Source organism: Malus sylvestris, chromosome 7 (genome assembly GCF_916048215.2).
Source record: "Malus sylvestris chromosome 7, drMalSylv7.2, whole genome shotgun sequence".
In the NCBI taxonomy this organism is placed as follows: Eukaryota; Viridiplantae; Streptophyta; class Magnoliopsida; order Rosales; family Rosaceae; genus Malus; species Malus sylvestris.
This window is the reverse complement of record NC_062266.1, coordinates 30,984,972-31,008,875: the sequence shown is the minus strand read 5'-3', so window position 1 is coordinate 31,008,875 and position 23,904 is coordinate 30,984,972. Positions and strand designations below refer to the sequence as shown.

General features: G+C 34.8%; 2 protein-coding genes across 3 annotated transcripts; one reads left to right on the top strand and one right to left on the bottom strand.

Moving 5' to 3' along the window:
* The first annotated feature begins 7,675 nt into the window (after nucleotides 1–7,675).
* Nucleotides 7,676–8,517, top strand: LOC126630704 (oleosin 1-like). Its single transcript, XM_050300856.1, has one exon. It carries the CDS (start codon nucleotides 7,770–7,772, stop codon nucleotides 8,214–8,216), a length of 447 nt encoding a protein of 148 aa, XP_050156813.1. The 5' UTR covers nucleotides 7,676–7,769; the 3' UTR covers nucleotides 8,217–8,517.
* Nucleotides 8,518–15,904: 7,387 nt separating this feature from the next.
* Nucleotides 15,905–20,892, bottom strand: LOC126630696 (cyclic nucleotide-gated ion channel 2-like). 2 transcript variants are annotated; one of them, XM_050300848.1, is made up of 8 exons: nucleotides 20,626–20,888; nucleotides 19,897–20,506; nucleotides 18,097–18,318; nucleotides 17,713–18,002; nucleotides 17,385–17,496; nucleotides 17,016–17,252; nucleotides 16,736–16,822; nucleotides 15,905–16,473 (listed from the first exon to the last, which is right to left on the bottom strand). In XM_050300848.1, exons 1-8 carry the CDS (start codon nucleotides 20,640–20,642, stop codon nucleotides 15,994–15,996), a joined length of 2,055 nt encoding a protein of 684 aa, XP_050156805.1. In that variant the 5' UTR covers nucleotides 20,643–20,888; the 3' UTR covers nucleotides 15,905–15,993. The 2 variants fall into 2 exon arrangements, with proteins under 2 accessions (XP_050156805.1, XP_050156804.1); XM_050300847.1 differs by having other exon boundaries at nucleotides 19,897–20,892.
* Nucleotides 20,893–23,904: the final 3,012 nt, after the last annotated feature.

Sequence of the window (23,904 nt, the reverse complement as noted above, 5' to 3'; positions counted from 1 at the left end):
GACAAAAAAGAAGAAGACAACAGAAAGAAGAAAGTGTGTGTACAAATAGTGGAAGCCTACGTTTTGGCCAATACGCTGATTTTGGAGCATTGTTTAGTGTTTTGTGACAAAAAGTGAAAACTTACAAACAACCATGTTTGCGATTCCTAATCGCCTATAATCATACACCAATTTAAGTATCACCATTTAGACAAAGTATATCCATAATTTACTAGAGCGTCAACAACAAGATTTACTTATGGGTAAACATGCTAAATTCCTCGAACATTGTTTAGTCCTTTTAACTATATTTTATTATTATTTTCACATCACAGTGAAAGCCGTCAAATTCATCTCTCTTGTTTGATTCTTTGATCCATTTTTCAAATCCTTAATAGTCTTCTTAATTATTTTATTTATCCAGCATATAGCTGCGGTTGCCTTAAGAAAGGAAAATCAATTAATTAAAGTTTACATGCCCTAAACTTCTACGTTGGAAGATTTCATACACCTCTGACCTAGATATTGCTGGTCGCCCATGAATTAAATGCAAACCTCCCAACTTAATTAGAAATGAAGGAAAAATTTAAGCATGTGAAATGATTTGATACTGAGCTGGTGGCCAGTTCACACCGTAAAATCAAATTGTATTCTGCGGTTTATTCAGAGAATGTTATTGTCAATGTATATTTGTTTACTTTTTAAACTTTGGAGATTATGAAGTTGACGTGCATATATTTTGAAACATATATGTTAGAAGAAGTTAGGTAAAGAAAATGACCATGCAGCTGAAATTCCTAGCTAGTAATTATTTTATCAATAACTTATTGATTAAAAAAAACAAAAAACAAAAAACAGAATCAAGTTTATTTTTCATATGGAACCAATTTGAACTTTTTAAATGAGTATTTACAAGGAATAAAAATAAAAATAATTTAATTTTTTTAGTTTTATGTGTTTACTAAAATATGGCTATTGTCTGAATCTCAATATTTATTGTCGTAGTGGAGGAAAAGGTCTTGCAACATGACTGCTCATGTGACAACAAAATATGAAATTAGTATGTTGATTTTGTGACTTGAATTGAAGAGGAACCGAGTCACAGAGCCAGAAATTTAGGCTAGCAGATGTTTTTAAGTCATAAAAAGTATACAAAATATAGCAATATAATCAATGAAATAATTTTTTTTTTTTGGTATTGTATTATATGGGAAATTTTAATCAAACGAGAGTGGTAGAGCTTTAAATTTTATGAAAATCTTACTATTAAGATGACAATATCATTAGAACATGTTTATAAAAGCTTTGGTAAAAATAAGAAAAATGATTAATTAACACATTCAATTTGAACAAAAATTTTATACGGTCATGGCTGAATACTCTACTGTATATGCGATTTTTTTTTTATCTTTTAACATATTGAATCTTCCTTTAGTTTGTACAATCCTTGTTTTACGTGAATTAACCAAAATAAAGGGGTTTGTTTTCTATAGAGAACCACAGAGGGCGTTGAGGGGGAGCAAAATGTGTAGTTGTATATGACACAAATTTTAAGGGCCCCCAAAATTTTTGCCATCTAATATTGTATGTAATAATGTTCTATATTTAAAAATTGTTTTTGTTAGCATTTTAAAATCTCATTGTGCACTCTTTATAAGTGTAATTTTTTTTCCTAAATATAAAAATTTGGACTACAATGAGATAGTTTGAGTGTAAATAATAACACCCTAAAAACAATATTTTTTTTTCAATTTTATTATATAATAATGTTACATATTCAAGTGAAACTTTAAAGTTTTCAGAGTTTTTGAAGTTTTTTTTTTCTTGTTTAGTTGTTTAAGATTGAACTGCATTTGATTTTATTAGTGAATGTTATGTTTGCAGCTCTTTTTACTTATGTAAACTTGCAATCATTGAGTGCTAAAGTTCGTTTTGATATAAGTGATAACTTTTTAATGTCAATACATTGTCCTAATTTTTTTTTTTAAACTATCTTAAGGTGGGGTCATTTTATAAATCTTGCACAAGGTCCAAAAAATCTCAGAGATGGTCCTGGTGAAACGAGAGATTTTTCAGTGCGATCGTCACACGAGGTAGTACACCACGTGTTCCTATATAAATAATGGATTATGTGTGTTAAAAAATTAATAACTTAAAAATTAAAAATTTCCACCACTTGCATAAAAACACGTGATGTATCATCCGTATTTCTGTCACAACTAAAAATTTCTTTGGGTGAAACATAATGTTAGTTAATATAGGTTGCTTTTATGAAAGAAAACTAACACAAAATACTAGTAAAATGATAAAATTGCAGGAGGGCCCTAGTCTACGTTGATTTCCATGTGGCTGGCGAAAATATGAGCACGAAAATTATTTACTTCTTAAATTTGTTCGTGTTTTTTCCTTAATTTCTAATTGAATTTCCTTCCTTTTTAATTTCTGTTAAAAAGTAACATAGGATTTCCAATAAACATGCATAACTGCATAAGATTCCTGGAAGAAATGTGCAACAAATTGAAAATGCTTAGATTTTAGAGAAAGAACAAAAGTATTCGCTAATTTATGATGCATGTGTCATGTGTAATAATTTGTGTAAATTATGGGCGTGTTTGGATGTACTATTAAAATAACTGAAAGTATTTTTAGATAAAATATTTTTGGTTCTAAAATCACTTTAAGTACTTTCTACTTGAAACACCAGTTATGTGATGAAGCACTCTAAGCGCTTTTTCAAGATTTATTAGCATTTTTACTAATAATTGTTTCTAAAAATATTTTTACCAAAAATATTTTCAACTATTTTAAAAGTACATCTAAACAAGCTCTATAATTATCCAACAGAGCTTTAGGTTTATAAATTTCTTTAGGTAGCTGAGTGTGGCGTCCGAATAAGAATCAAAATTATTAACCCCATTAATTTTATACTTGATGTGTGACACATTGTACACTGTCGTCACTTTTAGCAAGCAGAATGCATGACATGCATACCATGCATGCAACACATGTCCATGCATTGTTAGGGTTGGATAAGCTTACAGTGGTTACTGTCTCCAATTTTCCATCCGAGTCAGACAATTAGTGGGGGTTGGTGAATTCGTACAAGCTCTGCTTCGGATTTCACTGAAATTTAAGACTTAAACAATTTGAACCATTCAAATTGAACTTAGTAATTTTTATTAACTTATTATGTTGATTTACCTGATATAAATATTCTGATTTCATTCACGTAAACCAAGGATCTAATTTTTTGATTCTTAGGCTCCGAACAAAGATCCAGCAGGATCCAAATTCGGTGAATCCAATTTCCAGTTTGCCATCATTACAAATTAACACCACTTAATTGATTTATTCAAACTGTGTGGGCTAATTTTAGTTGCATTTAGTCCATTCGACTGAGGCTAACTGACTAGTGCATGCAAACTACACGTAGATCAAGGACTTTTTGACGAAACATATTCATTAGTCATTGTGGTTCTAAGCCTAACTGATATAGATAGGAAAACACTAACCTTTGAAAAGAAGAAAGGTAATATTGATTTTAAAAAGAATTACAATATTCGAGCAGCACAACATGAAAAAACATACAATACTTCATCACCGAGAAGAGAAATTAGTATAAAGAACAAATGATACTAAATACGGGGAAAACCTTAACTAGAACCAACTCCAACTTTACATATGTAAAAAGTTCGATGGCAAAATTAAAATAATTTGGAGATAATCACACAAAATACAACACATGGAAAAATCCCTATTCAACCACCAAACTACACTTATTTTGGCCACCAATATAAATTGATTAAGCTTATTTACGGCAACACACTCTGATATTAAATTTACTTTTACATATGCCCATTAAATTTCAAATTTCCTCACTTAACATCTTGAAACTTAAATCGTATCTCATATTAATTACCTTCTACAATCAAAATTTGTCAATAATCCCGTTAAAACACTAATAACAGCACTAAGTGACAAATCCATACTAAAAGCAAACTAAAAACTTCTCTTAAAACGAATATAAAACACTCATCAAACTAAAGGAAGTTTCTTTTGCTGAGCTTTTTCTAGTGAAAGGAATCAAATGCAAATAAGAAAGGAAGAAAAAGACTAGATCAAAAAGTTAAAACAGCTTTAAGCCTTCACCTTTCCCGATCGTTATAATACATCATGGAATTGAAATCCTTCGTGGTGGTTAAGTTCTTCCAAAGTGTTCATTAACAAGCAGAGAAGTCAAGGTCCTCGACAAAAGTTTTCTACCGAGAGTTTCCACTCAAAACCATCGAATATTAACTGCTTTGTATAAATTAGAAGATAGGAGGTGGTTTACTACTTAATTATTATGTTTGATTGACTATTAGGTCTACTGCTAAATTGATTATGTGTACTGATCGGTATGTGATTTGTTGTCGTGCGCTCAGTTTTCCAGCCAATTTACCATACAACTAGTTGTATATTCTGCTTTTTTCGCTACATCAACATAAGTATCATGGATTAAGTTCATAGTAATACGTCAGCAATTTAACTTAACATTATTATGGGCAAAACAGTTTAAATTTTCTCTTTAAACTTCACTACTAAATAACCTAAATTATTTATCAAAATGTTTTTACTGGACTAAAATTGTAAACTAATCGTTCTACCACCCACCACAAATTCTAACCTATACTAAGAACCAAACATCACCAGAACAATGAGAGATCTAGAATTCGAATATAGGGTGGTCCTAGTGTAAAAGGTCCAAGTTTTTTATATAAAAATTGAGAGCGAAGCGCGCATGATAAAAAAAAAATTCAGTTTATTCAGTGAGACATTTCGTCAAATACTTGATAAGTGATTTTAAGAGAATTTATCGAGTGTTGTCTATGTAACCTGTCGAGATATGTCTAGTAAGTATTACATCAAACACCTAATAGATATAAAAGAATCCGTATAAAACATTCGAAAGACCCTCGGAAGAGCTTCATATATATATATGTTTTCAGAACTCCAAGTGATCCTAGATCCATCTAGGTCTGTCTGCACACAGACCAACGAACACGGGACGCGTGAGACGCATGAGTTTCAAAACTTTATTATTATTATTAAATTGTTTCTGGTGACCCTGTCCACTCTTGGCATTTTTTTGACCATGTCCCAGTAGAGCACGTTTTAAGTGCTTTTGGATTAGGGTTTAGGTATTGGTGGGTGGGGTGTTCACTTTTCGGCCATCTATGGGCATTCGGACGACAATAGTACCCGTAAAAAGAGACTGCCCCAACCCCTTGGGCATTTTTTGTGGAGCCCATCACGAGTCGGCCTACGAAGAGTTGATGAAGAACATCGTGTCCGTTTATCGTACATTGTGCTATCAATTTTCGTTAGGTAATATTTATATTTGATTTTTAAATTGTAAATTTTAAATGATTTCTGACCGTACGATTTACGATAAAAATATACAATCATAGAATCCTTGGATCCCCAGGAAAATGATCCCTTATCCCAAGTTGCCAGAGCTAATCCTGGTACGGAGCAGGTGGACTCCACCCACAGGCATCCAACTCAAAAGGCTTCGAAAATCAATAAACGAAACGGAATAGATTCTCTCTTTTTTTTTTTACCTCTTTTTTTCTTTTCTTCTATTTGAATGGTGACGGTTAAGCAACGTTAATATTTTATATTAACTTTTTTAGAGAGAAAGACAAAATAGAAAGCAAAGGAGGGGAGGAGAATACGATGAGAGAAAGTCCTACTCCAAACGAAACGGTGTATATAAGTGAAATTATTGGACTATCTCCCACTAAATAAGACTAAAAGACATCACCATATTTTCTAAGGAAGATGTCATATATGACGTGGCAGCTGAATTATTTGACTCCTTACTTTTTAACTGTCTTTTTTCTTAATAGCAAATAAAGATGGAGTCAAATGCCTTTAAATTAATTTTCTTTTAATGCATGTGTCCCACTGACAGCCAATAGAATGAAAACTAAAATCAATTTTAATTATTTTTAATAGATAATGTTGCTATGGAACACAATATATTAATAAAATAAATAGTTGACATATTTGTCGGAAATGAAGAAGATTTAACATATATATTCAATTGGCCACATCAATCAAAATAAAAGTTTGACATATTATATACGATATTTCTTTTAAAGATACTCTTAATCGCGTATAAATATTACAGAAAGCGATCAAACGATAGAAATTGAAAGGCGTTGGTTTCTTTGCCTTGTGTTTGTTTCCTTATATGGACAAAAGAGGTCCTTTTAGTCGTATTATTACAATTAATTGTATTTTGATGTTTTCTACAACGTATTAGCAAATGGGTACATGCTATGAATGTGAAAGTTTTGGCTAGAAAAGTTTTAAATGTGGAAAAAAAACAGTAAGAGCTAATCAGGCCGCGGCACGAGGGCTAATATATTAGCGTCTAACAAATGGGTACAGATTGTGAATATTAGCGCCGCAGAAATAGCTATCTTGAATGTGATATTTTAATTAATAAACGTCTAACATTTTTAAAACTTGAAAAAGTAATAAAGATATAGAGGGGCTAATATATTAGCCCTCATGGCAGGAGAATAAAAAATTTAGCACTCAACTATTTCTTAATAAATTATATTTTTTTAAGGGCTAAAATTGTTCCCAGGACTTGGTTTATCCCTCCATGATTCGAGTTCGCCTAATGAGAATTCAAAGTTACAAATGGAGTGTAAATAGAAAAGTGTGTAAGCTCAGATAGGATGTGATGTTCAAATAGAAACTCAACTTTTAGTCGATGCAATTTCAAAACTTCCAAATTAAATTTTAAAATTTGTCGCTAAAAGAAAAAAAATTCAAAATTTAAAACCTCCTGGAAATTAACTAAACAAATTGAGCTTACTATTACACTTTGTTTGGATGATAAATTTTAAGATTACTAAGAAATTTCAAAACGAAGGAATTTTATTTTCTAGAATATGTGAATTTTCTTATTTGGTTAACCTAAAAGAAAAATAGAATTTGAGTACGAATTTTTTTTTTATCTTTACACTCTCATTTATAGAAATTGAGAAATAACATCTATTCACATAAAATTTGAACTTGAAAATTGAAGGTTTCAAATTTCAAGTTTTTTTTTTTCCACACAAAATTTTTGCATTTCTATGTTTATAAATCAAAGTAAGGAAAGAACTTGCAAATTCCGAGTTTGTCAAAATATCAATAAAATTTTCCTCATTTAAATTCAAAACACAGTGTTAGGCTTAGTGATTAGTGGACTGATGATGATCATCATTATCTAATTGGGCTGAAACTGACTAATGGGACTGATCAGTTCGGTCCAATAGATTGGGTTCTGCTTGGGCTGAAACAAAATAATAGGTAATCATCAGTCCAGTCCAATAGACAATTTGGGTTTGACTTGGGCTGTGATTAATTATACCGAAATTAAATTTGGGCTAAGCCCAAATTGAAATAAAACATCGATGATCGAACTTATCTGATTTCCTGGAACCCTCCAGTCTCCACACCCTTCTTCTCAGTAGCTCACAGATCACTCATATAAAGACAAACGACGTGTCGCAAAACGAAGCCACCTCATTGCATGCAACCCCTGCATGAGAAGCTCCTCAACACGTGCCCTACTTCCATAACACGTGCCACCGCTATTCATACCGCCATTCTTATATAAACCCCCTCCCATCCCACAACATTTCACACCATTAACTATATATTTCTTCGATCCGGTACTCTCTCCCCAAACACATTCTGATATTCACACCCAAATATTTTCTCAATCCGCCCATCTCGGGGAAAAAATGGCTGATACACAAGGCCACCAGCACTACCAGCAGTCCCTTCGTTTCCAAGGCGGCCAACAAGGCATGCAGCAGCAGCATCAGAAGTCCTACCAAGTCGCCAAGGCGGCCACAGCTGTGACCGCGGGTGGGTCCCTTTTGGTGCTCTCTGGGCTGGTCCTTGCCGGCACGGTCATAGCTTTGACCATAGCGACCCCCCTGCTTGTCATATTCAGTCCGGTTCTTGTCCCGGCCGTGATCACCCTGTCCCTCATAACAATGGGGTTCTTGACCTCCGGCGGGTTTGGTGTGGCGGCGGTGACGGTGTTGTCGTGGATCTACCGGTACGTGACCGGGAGGCACCCACCTGACGCGGACCAGCTAGACTCGGCTCGTTACAAGCTGGCTGGGAAGGCGAGGGAGATGAGGGACAGGGCTGAGCAGTACGGTCAACAGCAGGCTTCTTAAACTGTGTACCACCAAATACATATATATGTGTGTGTCCGTGTTGTTAGATCCGGTGGTCATGGAGTTTTAAGGAGATCGTACGGCTACAATAATAATAAACATTGGAGTTTGATAAAGATTAGGGCCATGCGCATGGGTTTCTCTCCATCTCTGTAATTTCATGTGTTTTAGTCGTACGAGAGTTGGGTTTCTGTCTGTGTTTATTTTGTTAATTAAGTGTGTGTTTTTCTATCTGGGTCTTTTCTCTTGTAATGAGTTGAATATTTTGGAGCTGAGACCTTGTTTGATTAGTGTATTTTTACTATATTCTTGTGAATTTTGCGGGATTGTTGATCATATTTGGTTCGATTGGGTGAAGACGATGATAATATGCGTACTAATTACGTGGCTCCATGGAGGACGTGTCACCGTGCATGGCACCCTCTGAGCGAGGGAGCGTTACGAAATAGATTCCCATAGAAATAATTAAAAAAAAAAAAGTCCGGTCATATTTATATACCATCATTAACTAAATGGGTTAGTTTTTAGCATCTTTAATAATTTATTATTTTAAGTTTTATTTAATTTTATTGGTTAGTTGAATTAAATTAATCATATTAAATAAGATTTCCAGATATATTTTGAATGTTATTTGTCATTAAATGATAAAGTTCTTGGATTTCTGATGATGTGGCTATTTGAAAAAAGATTGGAAAATTTTTATTTAGACTATTGAAAGAGGTAAGGTAGTAGTGTGTATGAAAAGGACGTGAGACTAGCAAAAAAAAAAAATGAAAAAGATGTGAGAAATGGTTTAGGTATTTATAGAAAAAATATTAGGAAAACTAATTAAAAGGATTTGAAAACTTTGAGTTTTAATGATAAGGATAAAATAAAGGGTAAAGTGAATAGTAACATGATTGATTTTTTTAATGATAAGGATAAAATAAAGGGTAAAGTGAATACTAACATGATTGATTTTTTTAATGTAAAAATGTGGTTTTTCGTTAAAATGAACATTATATGGAGTTTTTCATTAAAAAAAATTTTAAAAAAATTAGATGTTTAAATTTTTTTTTTTTAATTTTGACCTAAAAAAAATATGGGCCTTTCAAATGGGCTACCTGGTTGACTAAGAATGGCAAATCCGATGGTTAAAGGGAAGAAACTTGGCCTGATTGGTTTTCTTTTTTTGTTTTTTTGTTTTTTTGTTTTGGAGCATTTCGGGCTAGATTTTAGCCTATATTCATATAGCCATCTCCATTGGAAATGACCTAGATTCATCCACTAAAATCATTAGGGTATTTTCACTTCGGTTAGTTTTTTGAAAATTGATAATGCCAGGGAGACTAAAATTTATAGATAAAATTTTGTAACTGAATGACATATAAATTGATGATTGAATTATACAAATGGTGATAAACGTGCTCATTTTTATCAGTAATACATCATTTAATTTGAAAATTTTAAACTTAGTTTCCTAGCATTACCCGAGAAAACACACCTTTTACTTTTCTCTATTTTTATTTAGAAGAAATTTCATTCACATCCGTCCTTTTGTTACTCCATTGATTAAAACCTTATTCTTTTTCAAATTTTGATCAATGTCCTTGGGTATTAATAACATCATTAATTATTTCAATAATAAAATATTTTTTATTTCTAAATATATTAATTTAGTGTTAAAAATGTTACAATTAGTATATTTATATTTATGGCTAAATTTTTTATCATATCTTTTTATTTTTAGTATGTACCCATTTTTAATTTGCAAACATTTTTTAATTTGTACAAATTTTCTTTTTCAGTTTTAATTTGTACTCATATTAATTTCTTTTTGTGCCCATATGTTTATCGTCATGTGACATTGTATATATGACAGCCCGTCCCGGAATTTTGTAATATTATTGGTCTCGAACGTGGAAGTTACTAAAATTCCCTTGGACGTTGAAGTGTGTTGTGTGTATTGTGTACTTAGGTTTTGGATCCATCCATTATTTTCCTAAGTTTTTAGAACTAAGGGAACTAAAAAGGACTTAGTTTTCGTTTGGTTTGTGACCAACTAGGACAACACACACAAAAACACCCGTACCCTTGCTCTCTCTCTTGTTGACTCTCTTTCTCTCGGATTTTTCAGTTTTTTCAGTACAAATGTACAGACAAACACCAAACTAAGACTTTTCTTCACAGATCGACCTTTTGGAGACTAGGTTTAAATTCCTTGCAAGCTCTAGATCACAACTATAGCTTTGGTTGGACGTGGAAGCTCGGAAAACCCGAGAACCAAAGATCTCCGATTACAGTATTGTTCATGCAATCGTAAATGCATGATTTTTAGAGGATTTCAAGCTTATATGGAGCTTAGGGACCTCTCCACGAAGCTCGGAGAAGAAAAATGACATGATTTGGACGTCGGGAAGTCAAGATCGATGCATTTGAAGTTTGGCCGGATTATCGAAGGTTCTCCGGCAAATTTTCGTGGATTTTAGGTCCCAAAACAGGTGTGGTTTTGTTCTACTAGTCCTAAGCTTCAAATTGGTGCAAGTTTTACTGATTTTGGTTAAGAATTGGACGAGATACGAAGGTTTTTGTGTTTTCCCAGTTCTCGGTGAACGCAGCAGCGACCCAAGGTCAGAGACGAAGAATATTCCGTCAAGTTGACGGAATATTCATAACGGAGGATAACGGCGTCAGGTAATTTGGACGGAATAGTCCTTTATTTTGACAGAATATTCCTAACGGCGGTTAGGGATTCCCTGCGCGTGGCAGCACGTGTTATCGTGCACTTGCCGGCGCGTGGGACGTTGGAAATTTTTTCTAAAAATATGGGGATGTTCGTGAGTTTGTGTAGCTCACGTTGGTATATTCAAACATCCCATTTGAGCAATGTATGAGAAGTTATTAACTAGTTTTGTCTATGTGTTTTAAATAACGTTTATTCAGTTATTTCGCATATAGGTGAGACCTATCCCGAGGACGAGCGCAGTGAAGGGAGACTCGGGGGCTACGACCCTTCGACATACCAGTGAGTGGGCTTTTGGTTTTTAGTAAATATTTATATACTTGATATTTTCCCAGAAAATGTGTTTAAATAAAAGTATGCTTTGAAATGCCATGCATATAAATTTATATTCAGCATATGAATTAGTATATGATGCATAATATGAATTGGTGATGTGGACGCTCAGGTAAGTACCAAGTGAGTTATGTTTTGTTATATGAGATATTGATAATGTGAGACGTGATTGAGAGCTCATAAACCTGCACTTCGGGTGATTGTGATTTAGCCAGAGATATGGCACATGCCTGTATATAATGTCACCTCATGTTCACATTGGATCCAATTTAGGTGTACAGTCTTGTCGTACAGACTACTATAGGTGATTCCGACTTGTAGGCGATTAGCGATTTATCGCATAGCTATCATGAGAGCGTAGCATTGAACATAACTATATTACACCCAGTCTAGTCGTACAAACCCTTACAGTGGTTCCGACTCGTGTGCAATGTAGCACTGTATAGGTCATTTTCGGTGACTCCGGCTAGATTGACTAATGAGCTATGAATTCAGCCGTACAGACCTCTGCAGGAGTTCCGGCTAATATAATGTTTTCCATGAACTTATTTTCACATGAGTTACTCATTCTGTTTTATATTTGGCATGACATACTTATGAATATGGATATGTGAAGCATGATTTGAAATATATATATATATATATATATATATTTATATTCCATTTATGGGAAAATTATTCATGTTTTACGGCGAGGGGTTAGAGCATTTGATAAATGAAATGGTTTTGAAAAACTTTGTTTTGCCCACTCACACTTTCTGTTTTGCGCCCCTCCAAGTTTTAGATAAGCTAGTTTGTTGGTGGCTCACGAGGATTGATTGGAGGTTCTGACAGACTATCACAAATGTAGGGCATCTTTGGGTGTTGTTTAATTAGTACTTGTTTTATGGATTGAACTTAGGCTACTTACGCTCTGATTGTGTATTCACACATATTCTAGCACTTGTCTTAATTAGTACTCTTATGAGTAGTTTTCATTTATTTGTATTCTCTATTATCATTATTGCTTCTGCAATGTGCACATGATTACGTCACCCTCATGTGACGGCTAACATGCCCTGATTCGGGTGGGGTGTGTCAGTATAATTAATCAATGATAGAAAAATTTTATATGGTATATTTATGTTTTATGGCAAAACTTTGTATCATATATTTATATTTTTAGTTTGTACCCACTTTTAATTTGCAACCTTTTTTTTTTAATTTGTAGTATTTTCTTTTTAGTTTTAATTTGTACTCGTGTATTAATTTCTTTTTGCGCCCATATTTTTAAAAATTTCATTTGTACTCATAATTTTTTAATCTTTTATTTGTACCCTAATTGATTTATAATGTACCCATTCTTCTTTATTGATGTACCACTTTGTTATATGTGAAATGTACCATTTTTTTAACACTATGGATACATTATTTTGCCATTTATTATTTCTTATTGTTACATAGTTTTTATCCATTTACTCAATCAAAATGTTTTGAAATTTTTTATTGTAGCCGTTTCTAATAGTATTATGATGAAGGATTTTAAATTTATAGGATTATAAATCTCATAAAATATCAAACAATTAATGTGAACACTATAAAAATATAAATATTAATAGTAATATAATGAGATGTACAAAGTCAAGGGACTTTGATCAAACTTTGAATATCATTAAGGTTTTAGTCAAAAAGTGTTAGAAACTAGAGACCGCATCCAAAGTATCCCTTTTATTTATTTATCCAACTTAAGATCCCCCCTCCCCAATTTTTTTTTTTGGGGTATTTCAGTTAGGTCCTTTGAACTTTGACTCATATTTTACAACTTGCGAATATTATATTTTTGCTTTACAAATCTTATAATCGTTAAAATTGTAATTATTATTTCTTAATCTTCTTTAGGGGATCATCATACAAAAAGTAATTCAAATGGGAGGCTATTGAGTATCTATATGAAATAAATTGACGATTTGTTTTGAATACGTTATTTGACACTCACACAGTCAATTTCTTCTTTGATATTCATACGACCAACTTGTTCTATACATTTGGATGCATAAACAAACATTGATTTAAATTTATGTTTAGAGCTGATTTTCAAAAGAATATCAAGAAATTGAAGTTATTGAACTGTTCTAATTATAGATCTTATACTAAGAAGATACGTCATTTGCAAATAGTGAAATATGTACATTAATATGTTAATCGCAAATGGTTAAATATTGTACATTCTGTTGGAAATATGTGCTTCACTCGTGGGTGACGTGCAAAGTATTATTCATTAACTTTTGAATTGGTGATATGCAGAAAATCATTGAACCAACACGTGTATATTAAACTAACTAAAATAATATATCAGTTCAAACTAAATTAAATTAAACTCAACGCACGAATTAATTGTGTAAGATATGCAAATACGAGGCCGGCCGGTTCCACATGAATTGCTTTAATAAGAAATGACAGATTGAATTGAAGGATTGATTAGATTAAAATTAACAATAAAATCATAAAGACAAGTGAATAAAATAACATATGCCAATAATAAGTTGAGAAACAATGAAGTCCAAGGTTATGAGTCCACCCAAATAATTCTTTTTACTTTTTTTAAAGTCAACTACTATTTGATCACCATGTTAATGTTAAAGGCTCTTCTTTCAAAGGTATGAATTAGTAGTGGTCAATTCGTGTATCTCTACAAGAATTTTGCTTTTTTTTTTTTTGAAAGCTATATCTCTACAAGAATTATATCCACGGTTTGGCATACATTAACACAAAGAAACTCATTACGCATAAAGGAATCATGTCAGCCAAAACTAACCTGGTATTGGTCATCCTTGTAGGTTTATTCAAGTATCTAGATGAAAAAAGTCATTAGAAATCCAAACTTAAAATAAAATAAGCACATAGATTATGAATATAAGATGATATATAATCAGATAACAATTAACAAATACTTTGCCTATTCACAACTTGGCTTCATCATAGACCTTAGGAAATAAATTAGTTACATGTAAAAACAAAAATAAAAGAAAGATAGGACCCGGAATCCATGACAAGGCATGTCCCTAAGCTCTTCACGAAATGTGTAGATGGTGATGGTGACATAATAATATGGTATGATAAGATGGTATGGGGAGAGAGAGCTTAGAACGCTCTATTTATATTGAAAACCCCCAAAAAGTATGGTAGAAATTCTTCTATAACAAACAAATTCCTAAACAATTAATTACACAAATTAGGAAAAGAATTCTTCTTGATTTGCGAAATCATCATCTGTCTTACACGTCAAATTTGGAGTTAATTCAGCATTTGTAAAATTCTAAAAAAGTATAAAATTTGTAGCTCTATGTCTTATCTTTCCAAAGCATATATCACACGTTACTAGGAAAAATCTAAAAGACTCTGAATCTTCATTACACATATGCAGTTCAGAAGGAAAATGCAACTTCTACAAAATTAACTTGCAAAACTGGAATGTTTGGCTTCATAGAAAAATATGAGACTTGGACACAACATCTTCAACCTCTTAGCTTCCTTCTGCAATTAGCATTGCATAGAAAATACTACGTAAAGTCGATTCATCACAAAAAACGTTCTTACTGCCCCAGCTTGACTGAAATTGAGAAAGAAAAGTAGTAAGGCTCTTTTAAAAACCAGTTTCTTGACAAAATTTAGGGATTATTGACATGAAAATATAGAAAATAATTCCCCTATCAATTATCCAAAAAAAAAAAATCATTTAAATCGACGATTGTTTAGTCATCCATATGTATCAAATAAGTGGACGGTTCATTATGAATAAGTTACTTAACACTCACACAATCAAATTGTTCTATATATTTGGATGCATAAATGATTTCCGAGTCGCATGATTTTTTTGTAGGAATGATCTTCAAGTGAGATTAAGAAATTAAACGGTTCCGATTATGAGATTTATATTACGAAGATACGTTATTTGCAAACGGTGGAATATGTGTAGTCCTATCCTGGGAGATGCATGTATTATTCTTAAACTTTTCTTTTATTGATCTGCAGAAAATCATAGAGACGTGTAAATTTAAGATGTAAAAAATACAATATTTTTGAGGTTTAAATTTGAGATTTTTCACTCTTTTTGAATAATACTTGCATTTCTACATATAGCGCTTCTGCACAGCATAATTTTAATAATTTAAAATCGTTCAATTTTCATATCTTTATTTGTATATCATCGTCATAAAAAATCATTTAAATTGAAGATTCTTTTTTGGCATTTAAATGTATTGAACAAATGGATGGTGTTTATTTATTTAATACATTTGAATTTATATTCGAATAATTTTTTTTTAAATGATGATCTTCAAATGAATGTTAAGAAATTTAATTTTTCAATGAATTATTCAAAGGGAACTTTAACGAAAAGCTCCCGATACTGTTCACTTTAACGAAAAACCATATTTTTACACTTAAAAGTCAATCATGGTACTATTCACTTTACCCTTTATTTTGTGTTAAAACTCAAAATTTTCAAGTCATTTTCATTAGTTTTTCTTTATTCAAATTGTTCTTAAGCACGTCTTGAGTTGTTCTTAAGAGCAAAAACTTTTCCATTTCGGATAGTGTATTCGGCCATTAGGCCTTTTTGTCACTTTCATTGCGAATAATTGAAAGCCAAATTCCAATAGACACTGCTCTCACTTTATTTTGTTGATAAACTTCAAACGTTGCAAGTTGCGCTACTTATTTTATCAACACACCGACAAACTACTACTCAAGATGATCATGCGGCTTCAATGACAAAAAGAAGGCAGCGTAATGCCTCAACCGATTCTCGATGTCCCCATTTTGCACCACCACCAGACCCTTCGTCCTCATTCTATGCCGGCGCCAAGCAAGTTGAATGATCACCGCCGCCCATGTTCTCCAATTCGATGAGTAAAACCTCGCCGTCCACCTGAGTTCTTCATTCAAAAACTTGTAACGAAAATGGTCAGTGATGTAGCGGAGACAATCTGCATCTAAAGCAAATGCTTCCATAGGTTCCAGGCAAGTAAATGTTGCTGAGGAGGGAGGAAGGCGGCCGAGAAATGGGCGGCGAAGGCACCATGAGAGAAGTTCATCACCAAAGAAACTGCCCGGTTCGAGTACACTGGTGGCTAGGAACCCTTTGCTCAGGCCTTGGCTACGTTTTATTCGTCCATGAACTACGAACATCATTCTTTGTACTGGGTCCCCTTCTCTAATTACCTATTTATTAATTTCATGCAAAAGTAACATAATTTGAATAAGCATATTAATTACCAATAACAAATGACCACATTCAAAGGGTTACTAAATAAAACAGAGAAATGTGAAGGGTGGTCATAGGAAGTATAAGAACATGAGCGAGTATGTATAGCGGTCAATCCTTGATGCAAGTCACGCAATGCAACAACTGACAGTCACTCACTCGTGTGTCAACAACTCCAGTCAGCACAGCTAGAAAAAACATACAATTGTAATTTCTAACCTTTTCACCCTTGGAGTAGACCGTTGGCTGGACAAGGTCACATATGTTGTCCAAAATAACATCATCTAGCTTGTGGAATAACGGTACCTATAAGTAATAAAATGAAAAATAGACGGTATTATATTGTAGCTATTGATATATGTAATTATTAGACAAACTGTGCGTGTAATGTCAGAATTAAAAAAGATTAATTACATTGATTTTATAAATGAAAAAAAAATCAACTTATATGTATAATTCTGTCAACATATAAACCTGGTATGACAGTTAACAAGATTACCTTCTTCACAAGATCTAGGCAAAGGTATCGCTTAATGTCCCGGCGAAGGCCATCCGGGAAATGTTGGATCAATTCAAGCTCATCTTGGCCTTGCATGGCAGCCCAACTGTGGCGCTGGAAATAGCGAGCTCTCTTTCTCAAATGAGACGGCAACTGCCTTCGTTGCATCCACCATTCCATGTCTCGATATTTCAGCTGCATTTTTTTCTTATTTGCCATCATCATGTGCAGAAATATCTGCACAATTACACAATCAAATTCTTGATCGATCTGTATATTAAGTACTATATATTCGCTTATATAAAAACCCCTCGAGTTAAGAATAAATGTAATCAACTATGATCAGAAGTTTCAACTTTCAATGATCACCTGGATATTTCCAATTAATGTAATAAAGAGCCCCAAGCCCGCTAGTGTCAACAAGCAAGAGAATATCAGTTCTCGCCAGTCGCTTGTCGGAGTAAGGTTGTTGGCAAAGGAGCTGCAAATGTTAATTAGCACAACTTGAAAGTAATGTAAGTTTGTCGATATCGTACTACCATTTAACAGTATGGTTTAAATTGGATTGTGCAATCTAAAATATATAGCCAGGAATTATAGTCAGTTGAGATGGTACAGATAGGTGAACTTGTATAAACATTATTCACGCCATTCCTAATGTGTGCCATAAGTATTCAATAGTACATTAGAAGCTTACCCGATATTAATTAAACCCCAGTATATGGGATAAAGGATCCTCACAGCAAGTGTACTGCCGGCGTAGACATCAAGTAGCGGCTGGTAAATACCATACTTGAATGGTGTGTCTTTATCCAAGCACAACGTCTTTATCTTTGTGAATGCACTACCACCAGAAAACTTTCCATTGGAAAATATTTCCTTGGAGCAATAGATAGAGAGATTGCAGTTTAGACTTCTGTCACACTGTTGCTGGAAGCATGACATTACACGTTGTGTTGCAAGGACATACCAACATCCTCCAACAATCTGATTAATGTGAACCAACATAGCTTAAAGATTGGAATGAGTTATACGAAACTAAGAGATTCCGATGATGATAAATCAAAGTATGCTTACGCACATGAGCGGCAGTTAAGTAGGCAATGATGTTAAGTTTAAAACGCCACCAAATGTTGCCATAGGCAAATATGTAACCTGTGACCCTTTTGAGTCTTTTGGCCAAGTAAACACTGTGGTAGAGCTTGGGGATGAACTGAAACGAGAAGGTTAGCAAAAGGGTCGTCATGATCAGTCTAGTCTGTTCTTGTATAAACAGTTTTGGTACAATTAACCAAATTACTGCCTGCAAAGATAACGTGCGATGAGTGTCAAATTTAGTGGTTTAGCAAAAGCCTAAATATCAAAGTACAAGATGGGAGAACGGGAATAGCACTCACTTAGAAATTATATTTTCTAAATATGGGAAATATTTAGAAAATATAATAAGGCATTAAACGTCTTAATTTTTTGGGTAAATTATATTTTACCACTTCAGTTTGAAATTTATTGCAATCTTATACAACATCTTCAATACATTTTACTTTCATAGCTCACCTGCTATTTTATTTCAATATTGTACATCCGTTATATTTTTCATCTATTAATCTGTTAAGGTTTGACATGGTTAACATATTTGTGCCACGTAGTAAATAAAAATAATTAATTAAAAAAAAAGTTATTAAAAAAATACAACAACAACCCACAACCCACCTCCCCCTCCTCCACTATCTTCACCTTCCCCCCCCCCCGCAATCCCCCACCCCACCCCCCCCCCCCCCTAACTTCTCCCTCTTCACGGCAACCACATCCCAACCGCCCTCGATTCCGCGGACGAAAACCCCCCACTATCACAGCTCCGCTCTCCACCACCGCTCACCGGAACAAACAGAAACCAGAGTAACCGACGATGAACCTCGAAGACCTCGATGCGACCAGCCAGCCCCTTCCCTGCCCAACCGGTTCGTGCCCCGGTCTTCTAAGGCCAAGCCTAAACCCAAATCCGAACCCGTCGCTAAACAAGAACCGGTCCCGAAGTCCGAGCCAGAGCTCAAACCTTCACGAGAAGATCTGGACGCCAGGATTGTGAAGAAGAAAGACGAAGAAGGAAGCGCGCCGAAGGCCGAAGACTCAAATGGCGGTTTGAAAACCGAAAGCGGCGACGTATCGAAAGAGGATGATCCTATGGAAGAAGACGAACTGGAAGACGAGGTAGTGCGGGAAATCGACGTCTTCTTCAACCCGAAAATCGATGACAACTCTAAGGTCTGTCATTCTTCTCTCTGTTGCTCTGTCTTTTTTTTTTTTTGGAAAAGATTTGCCTAAAATGTTGATCTTTTTCGTTATTAGTTGTATGTATTGCCATATCCTTTGAGGCCGTGGTGGCGGCCTTACGAGTTGGAGAGCCGGTGCGAGGGGTGTTTGGGTTACAGGGAAAAAGATGGTGTTTTTTTTTTTTTAATACGGTAAATTATTATAATATTTTGAATGAATAAAAAATTATTTTTATTTGTCACGTAGCACAAATTTAACAGTTATGGCACAAATATGGCAGTCATGTCAACTCTTAATGGATTAATAGAAGAAAAATGTAAAGAAGGTACTATATTGAAATAAAATAGTAAGTAAGGTATGAAAATGAAATGTTTTAAAAATGTTGTATGAACTTGCAATAGACTTCAAACCTGATATGGTAAAATGTAATTTACCTTTTTTTTTTATAAAAAAATGACACGTATCATATGAGAGAGTGAAAAAAAATCCAAATACAAAAGTTACTGCACAAATGTGGCTACATTTCTCCAAATATCAAGCTTGATAGTTAATATTTGGTGTCACAAAGAAAAAGGATTAAATTGAATGCAATGCAATTTACAGGGGGTACCTGAGGAATTGGAAGAATGACAAAGGCATCGAGCCAAAACCCCCTGAGGGACCGCATATAGTGACACGCAATCTCACCTGAGTCCCACACGAGCTTCCCGCAGCCAATAACCATCGACTCACTCGACACGTAAGCCAACTTAAACTGAAGCAAGATGTGTGCCAGGTGCAACGCATCCAAACACGTCCTCACCAGAGTCACAACGAGCGCCAGTGCCACGTCCATGTAAAAACAGGGCCCACCGCGCTGGCTCAGCGCGATGACGTAAAAGAAGAGCGGATCTACGGCCAACGACATGCCCCGTGCCATGAGGACGACGCGGTTCCACCTTTTGACGTTTTGGCTACGTGGGTCGATGGCGCGCGTCCGGGTCAGGTCGTGGGGGCCGCAGTTGAGGGTTGTGGGGGTGTGGACTCGGGTCATGGAGGACCCGGCAGAGCGCTCCCACTGGAGGTGGGGCTGGTGGATCGGGTCGCAGCGGGTGGAGTGGAAGACGGGGACACCGACCTGAGTGCAAGCGTAGCATTCTTTTGAGTTGAAGATTGCGTCGTCGTTGTCGTAGGCCTTCGTAATTCCGCCATTAGTGTTGTTGTTGGGGTTGATGTTCCACCTGAAAATCAAAGTTGAATCGAAATGCAATGAGTTAGCCAGACAAAACACATATACATGATAATTGTAAGTACGTAACAAGGGCCTGATCAGCAACATTGTGATTGATGTGGCGGTAACCTTGAGGGGGAGGACATGATGGGAGGAGGATTGGGAGGAGGAGGAGGAAGAGGAGGAGGGTGGAGAAGTTTGTTTACTTTTGTGGAATAACATGTGGGGTGGAATTAATGAAAAGAAGGGTACGATGTTGGTAATATTTGGAGGGTTTGGAAAATGTGGGCACGTAGCGTAGGAAGGTGGCGAAGTGGTGATGGGGAGGAGGTAGTGGTAGTGGTTGTGTCCGGGTGTTAGTCTCACACTGAACTGGTGGTGGCCTGATGGGGCCCGCGGCGGTCTAAGTGTTTGCATGCACCCTGTCCATGTCAGCGTTTATGCAGATGAGAAACGTGAATCGTTTTGTCCTCTGGCGTGAACCCACTCCATGTCAGCATATACATTTGCTAAATGGCTGTTTCGACAGTTACATGCATATATAAACAATAATCCGGAAATAAGATTGATGACATAGTGATACAACAATTAGTGAAGTATATCCAGAGAATATTAATTTTATTTTCAAAAACTCGAGTAAAATGATGCAATAATAACATATAAAACAAGGTCCAGACGTAAATAAAAAGACCTGGTAACGCATGGATCCTTTTATTTCGTATTCGTGTCCTGTTGATCACAAATCATAATTTCTTCACATATCATATTTTCTTCAGGTTACGCATTGGTAGCAACAGAGAATAAGATCTACGAAAGGATATGGATGTTGTTAGACTAATCGCTCGATTTAGGTGATTTTTGTTAAGTCTACCAAGGAAATGAACAAAATAAACAAGCACAAAACATAGAAACGAAGCTCGCAAAAGTGGTGCGCTCGTGGGGTGTTGACTCGGGAAACCAAGTAGTCCTGTGCATATGTCACTCCTTCTCCATATGTCAGTCAGACAGTGGAGAAGTAGGCATACAGACCAAGCCTACGTGTATAACCACCCATTCACTGTTGGGTGGTTAGAAACTTAAAAGATCCAAAACTTTTAGGCTAACTAAAGGTCTATATAAAGGAGACGAGGGATCCTTATAAAAGATCGGATTACTAAGTAATGTACTGAGAGTTACTGTAATTCACATCCAATATATATTAAAAGTTACTTCTTTATAATCGAAATGTCATGTGTTTGAATCGTAAAAATAACATATTTACAAAGTAAAAGTTAGATTGTGTACGAAAGACATTCTCTCTCTCTTGACCCTCACATAACTAGAAGTCTTGTTGGCTTATGGTAACTTTTAGTTGTCAAGTAAGATAACACAGTTAGTATTGGTTTGGTACTGATGTCCTTCTATAAAAAGTTTGTAAAAAAAAAGCTGAGCTAAAAAAGGTATTTGGTAAACACTTAAAAACAGTTTATTTTCACAGTTTTTTGTAAAAAAAAAATCGAAAACGTGAAGTAACAAAAATAAATTTATTCTCATAACACAACATAAGTAATTTTTTTTCAAAACACAACAATACCAAATTAGATCTTATAATCGTTAGATAGACGTGTTCTTCATCATCTGTTTTAATACAGCTTATCACGATACGTTGAATGTGTCAACAACACTATAGTTTCAAAAACCTACAAGTCTACAAGTGTTGATGATGATGACATAGTGAAATCTAGCTATCTATATGTGTTAGGTCACGAGAAAAGACGTATATAATATAATAAACTTTTTGTTGGACTGTATGGTTCAATAATTGGTTACACCAAGGGAGAAAGAGATATCTCTTGATACGACAAAGTGGAAAGATTTTTCAGAGTTTCAAAAACATGATTGGGTACCTTAATTGTTATTATTTAAGTGTTTAGATATTTGAAGAAAAAAATTCAACTACTTGTATTATAGCATTTGATGCACTAGAATATATTTCTGATAAGCTGAAATTTTCTTAGAGTGAGACTAGCTTTAGAGGCTAAATTGAATTGACTTGACTTGGACTAAGTAGAATAATAATAGTAAAGTGTTTGGTGTAGTATCAGACTAATTTATAGACTAAAATTATTTTAGAGCCCAAAATATTTTTTTTATCATTTTTAATTTACTTTTACTTTAAAAAACCAAAGACATTCAAATATTATATTATAAAATATTATTTTTAATTTATTTTCCTTTCCCTTATCTTCATTGTTTATATTAAACTCTGCATCTGACCCTTATCTCTCTGCTGCTCTCTTTTCTCCTAGTTAGTCAAATCTCCCTTCTCTTTGCCTTTCCACTTCTTGCCTTCTCAACAGATTTGGGGTTTTTGCAATTCCCAAATTCCCCCTTCTTCGTGTTTTGGCCGAATCATGTGTTGAGACATCGCGTTGTTCGTCGTCAAATCTTCAAACAGCTTCTGGGGAGTGGTGAAATCGGCCTACAGCAAGGCCCGGCGAGCTAATCGGAGGGGAGTGGGGGATTGTGGAGTCAAGGGATTGAGGGACAAAGGTGACATGGGGTTGGAACACTTGGATTTCTCAAGACGCTGCAAAACACAGAAACGGTCTTAGTAGTCCGAAGCTTTTCGGGGTCTCTTGCTAAGACCCCCTACCGAGCTTTTTAGTCCATGCGATTCCAACCTAATCTCATTAAAGTTAGTCCCTTCTGTTAACAAACATTGGACTACACTAACTCTTAGTCTAGTCTAGTCTAAGGAAACTTAGTGAGGGCAAATAAACACACCCTCAGAGTGCGTTTGTTGCACCGAAATATATCTGACTGGATTAACTTCAAGGACTAAGCTGGACTGGCTTGGACTAGACTAAGCATGACTAACTTAATGAAACGTTTGGTGCAATATCAGATTAGAAGTAGAATAATAAAAATAATTCTTTTTTTTTTCTTTTTCTATTTCTTTTTCCTACCTGAAACCTCTATTCCTTCTTCTTTTTTTTTTTGTCCAAACTCCATAGATTCCAATCACAACTTTTCCTTTATTTCAATTGATAAAGCTCTCCGTCCAAATTCCTCTACTTGCAACCACATCTTTCTTCTCCATTTGAATCGATAAAGCTCCTAAAACACAAACAATCAGAAACTCTATTTCAATTGAAATTGCAGTTGCGTTCCTTGTATACCCAAAGACTTTCTGATTCGAGCAGGACGAGGAAAGAGAGGGAGAGAACGTGATATGGGTTGGGTCGTGCATATCGGCTTGGCATCTAGCAGGACGAGGAGAGAGAAGGAGAAGATGTGATCTGGGTTCGGAGCGAGGAGAGAGGGAAAGAACGCAAGCATTAGGGAGAGAACGAGAGCAAAGACAGGACACGAAAGCAGAAAGAGAGGGAGAGACAGAGACAGAGAGATGAGGAACGGCGAATGAGA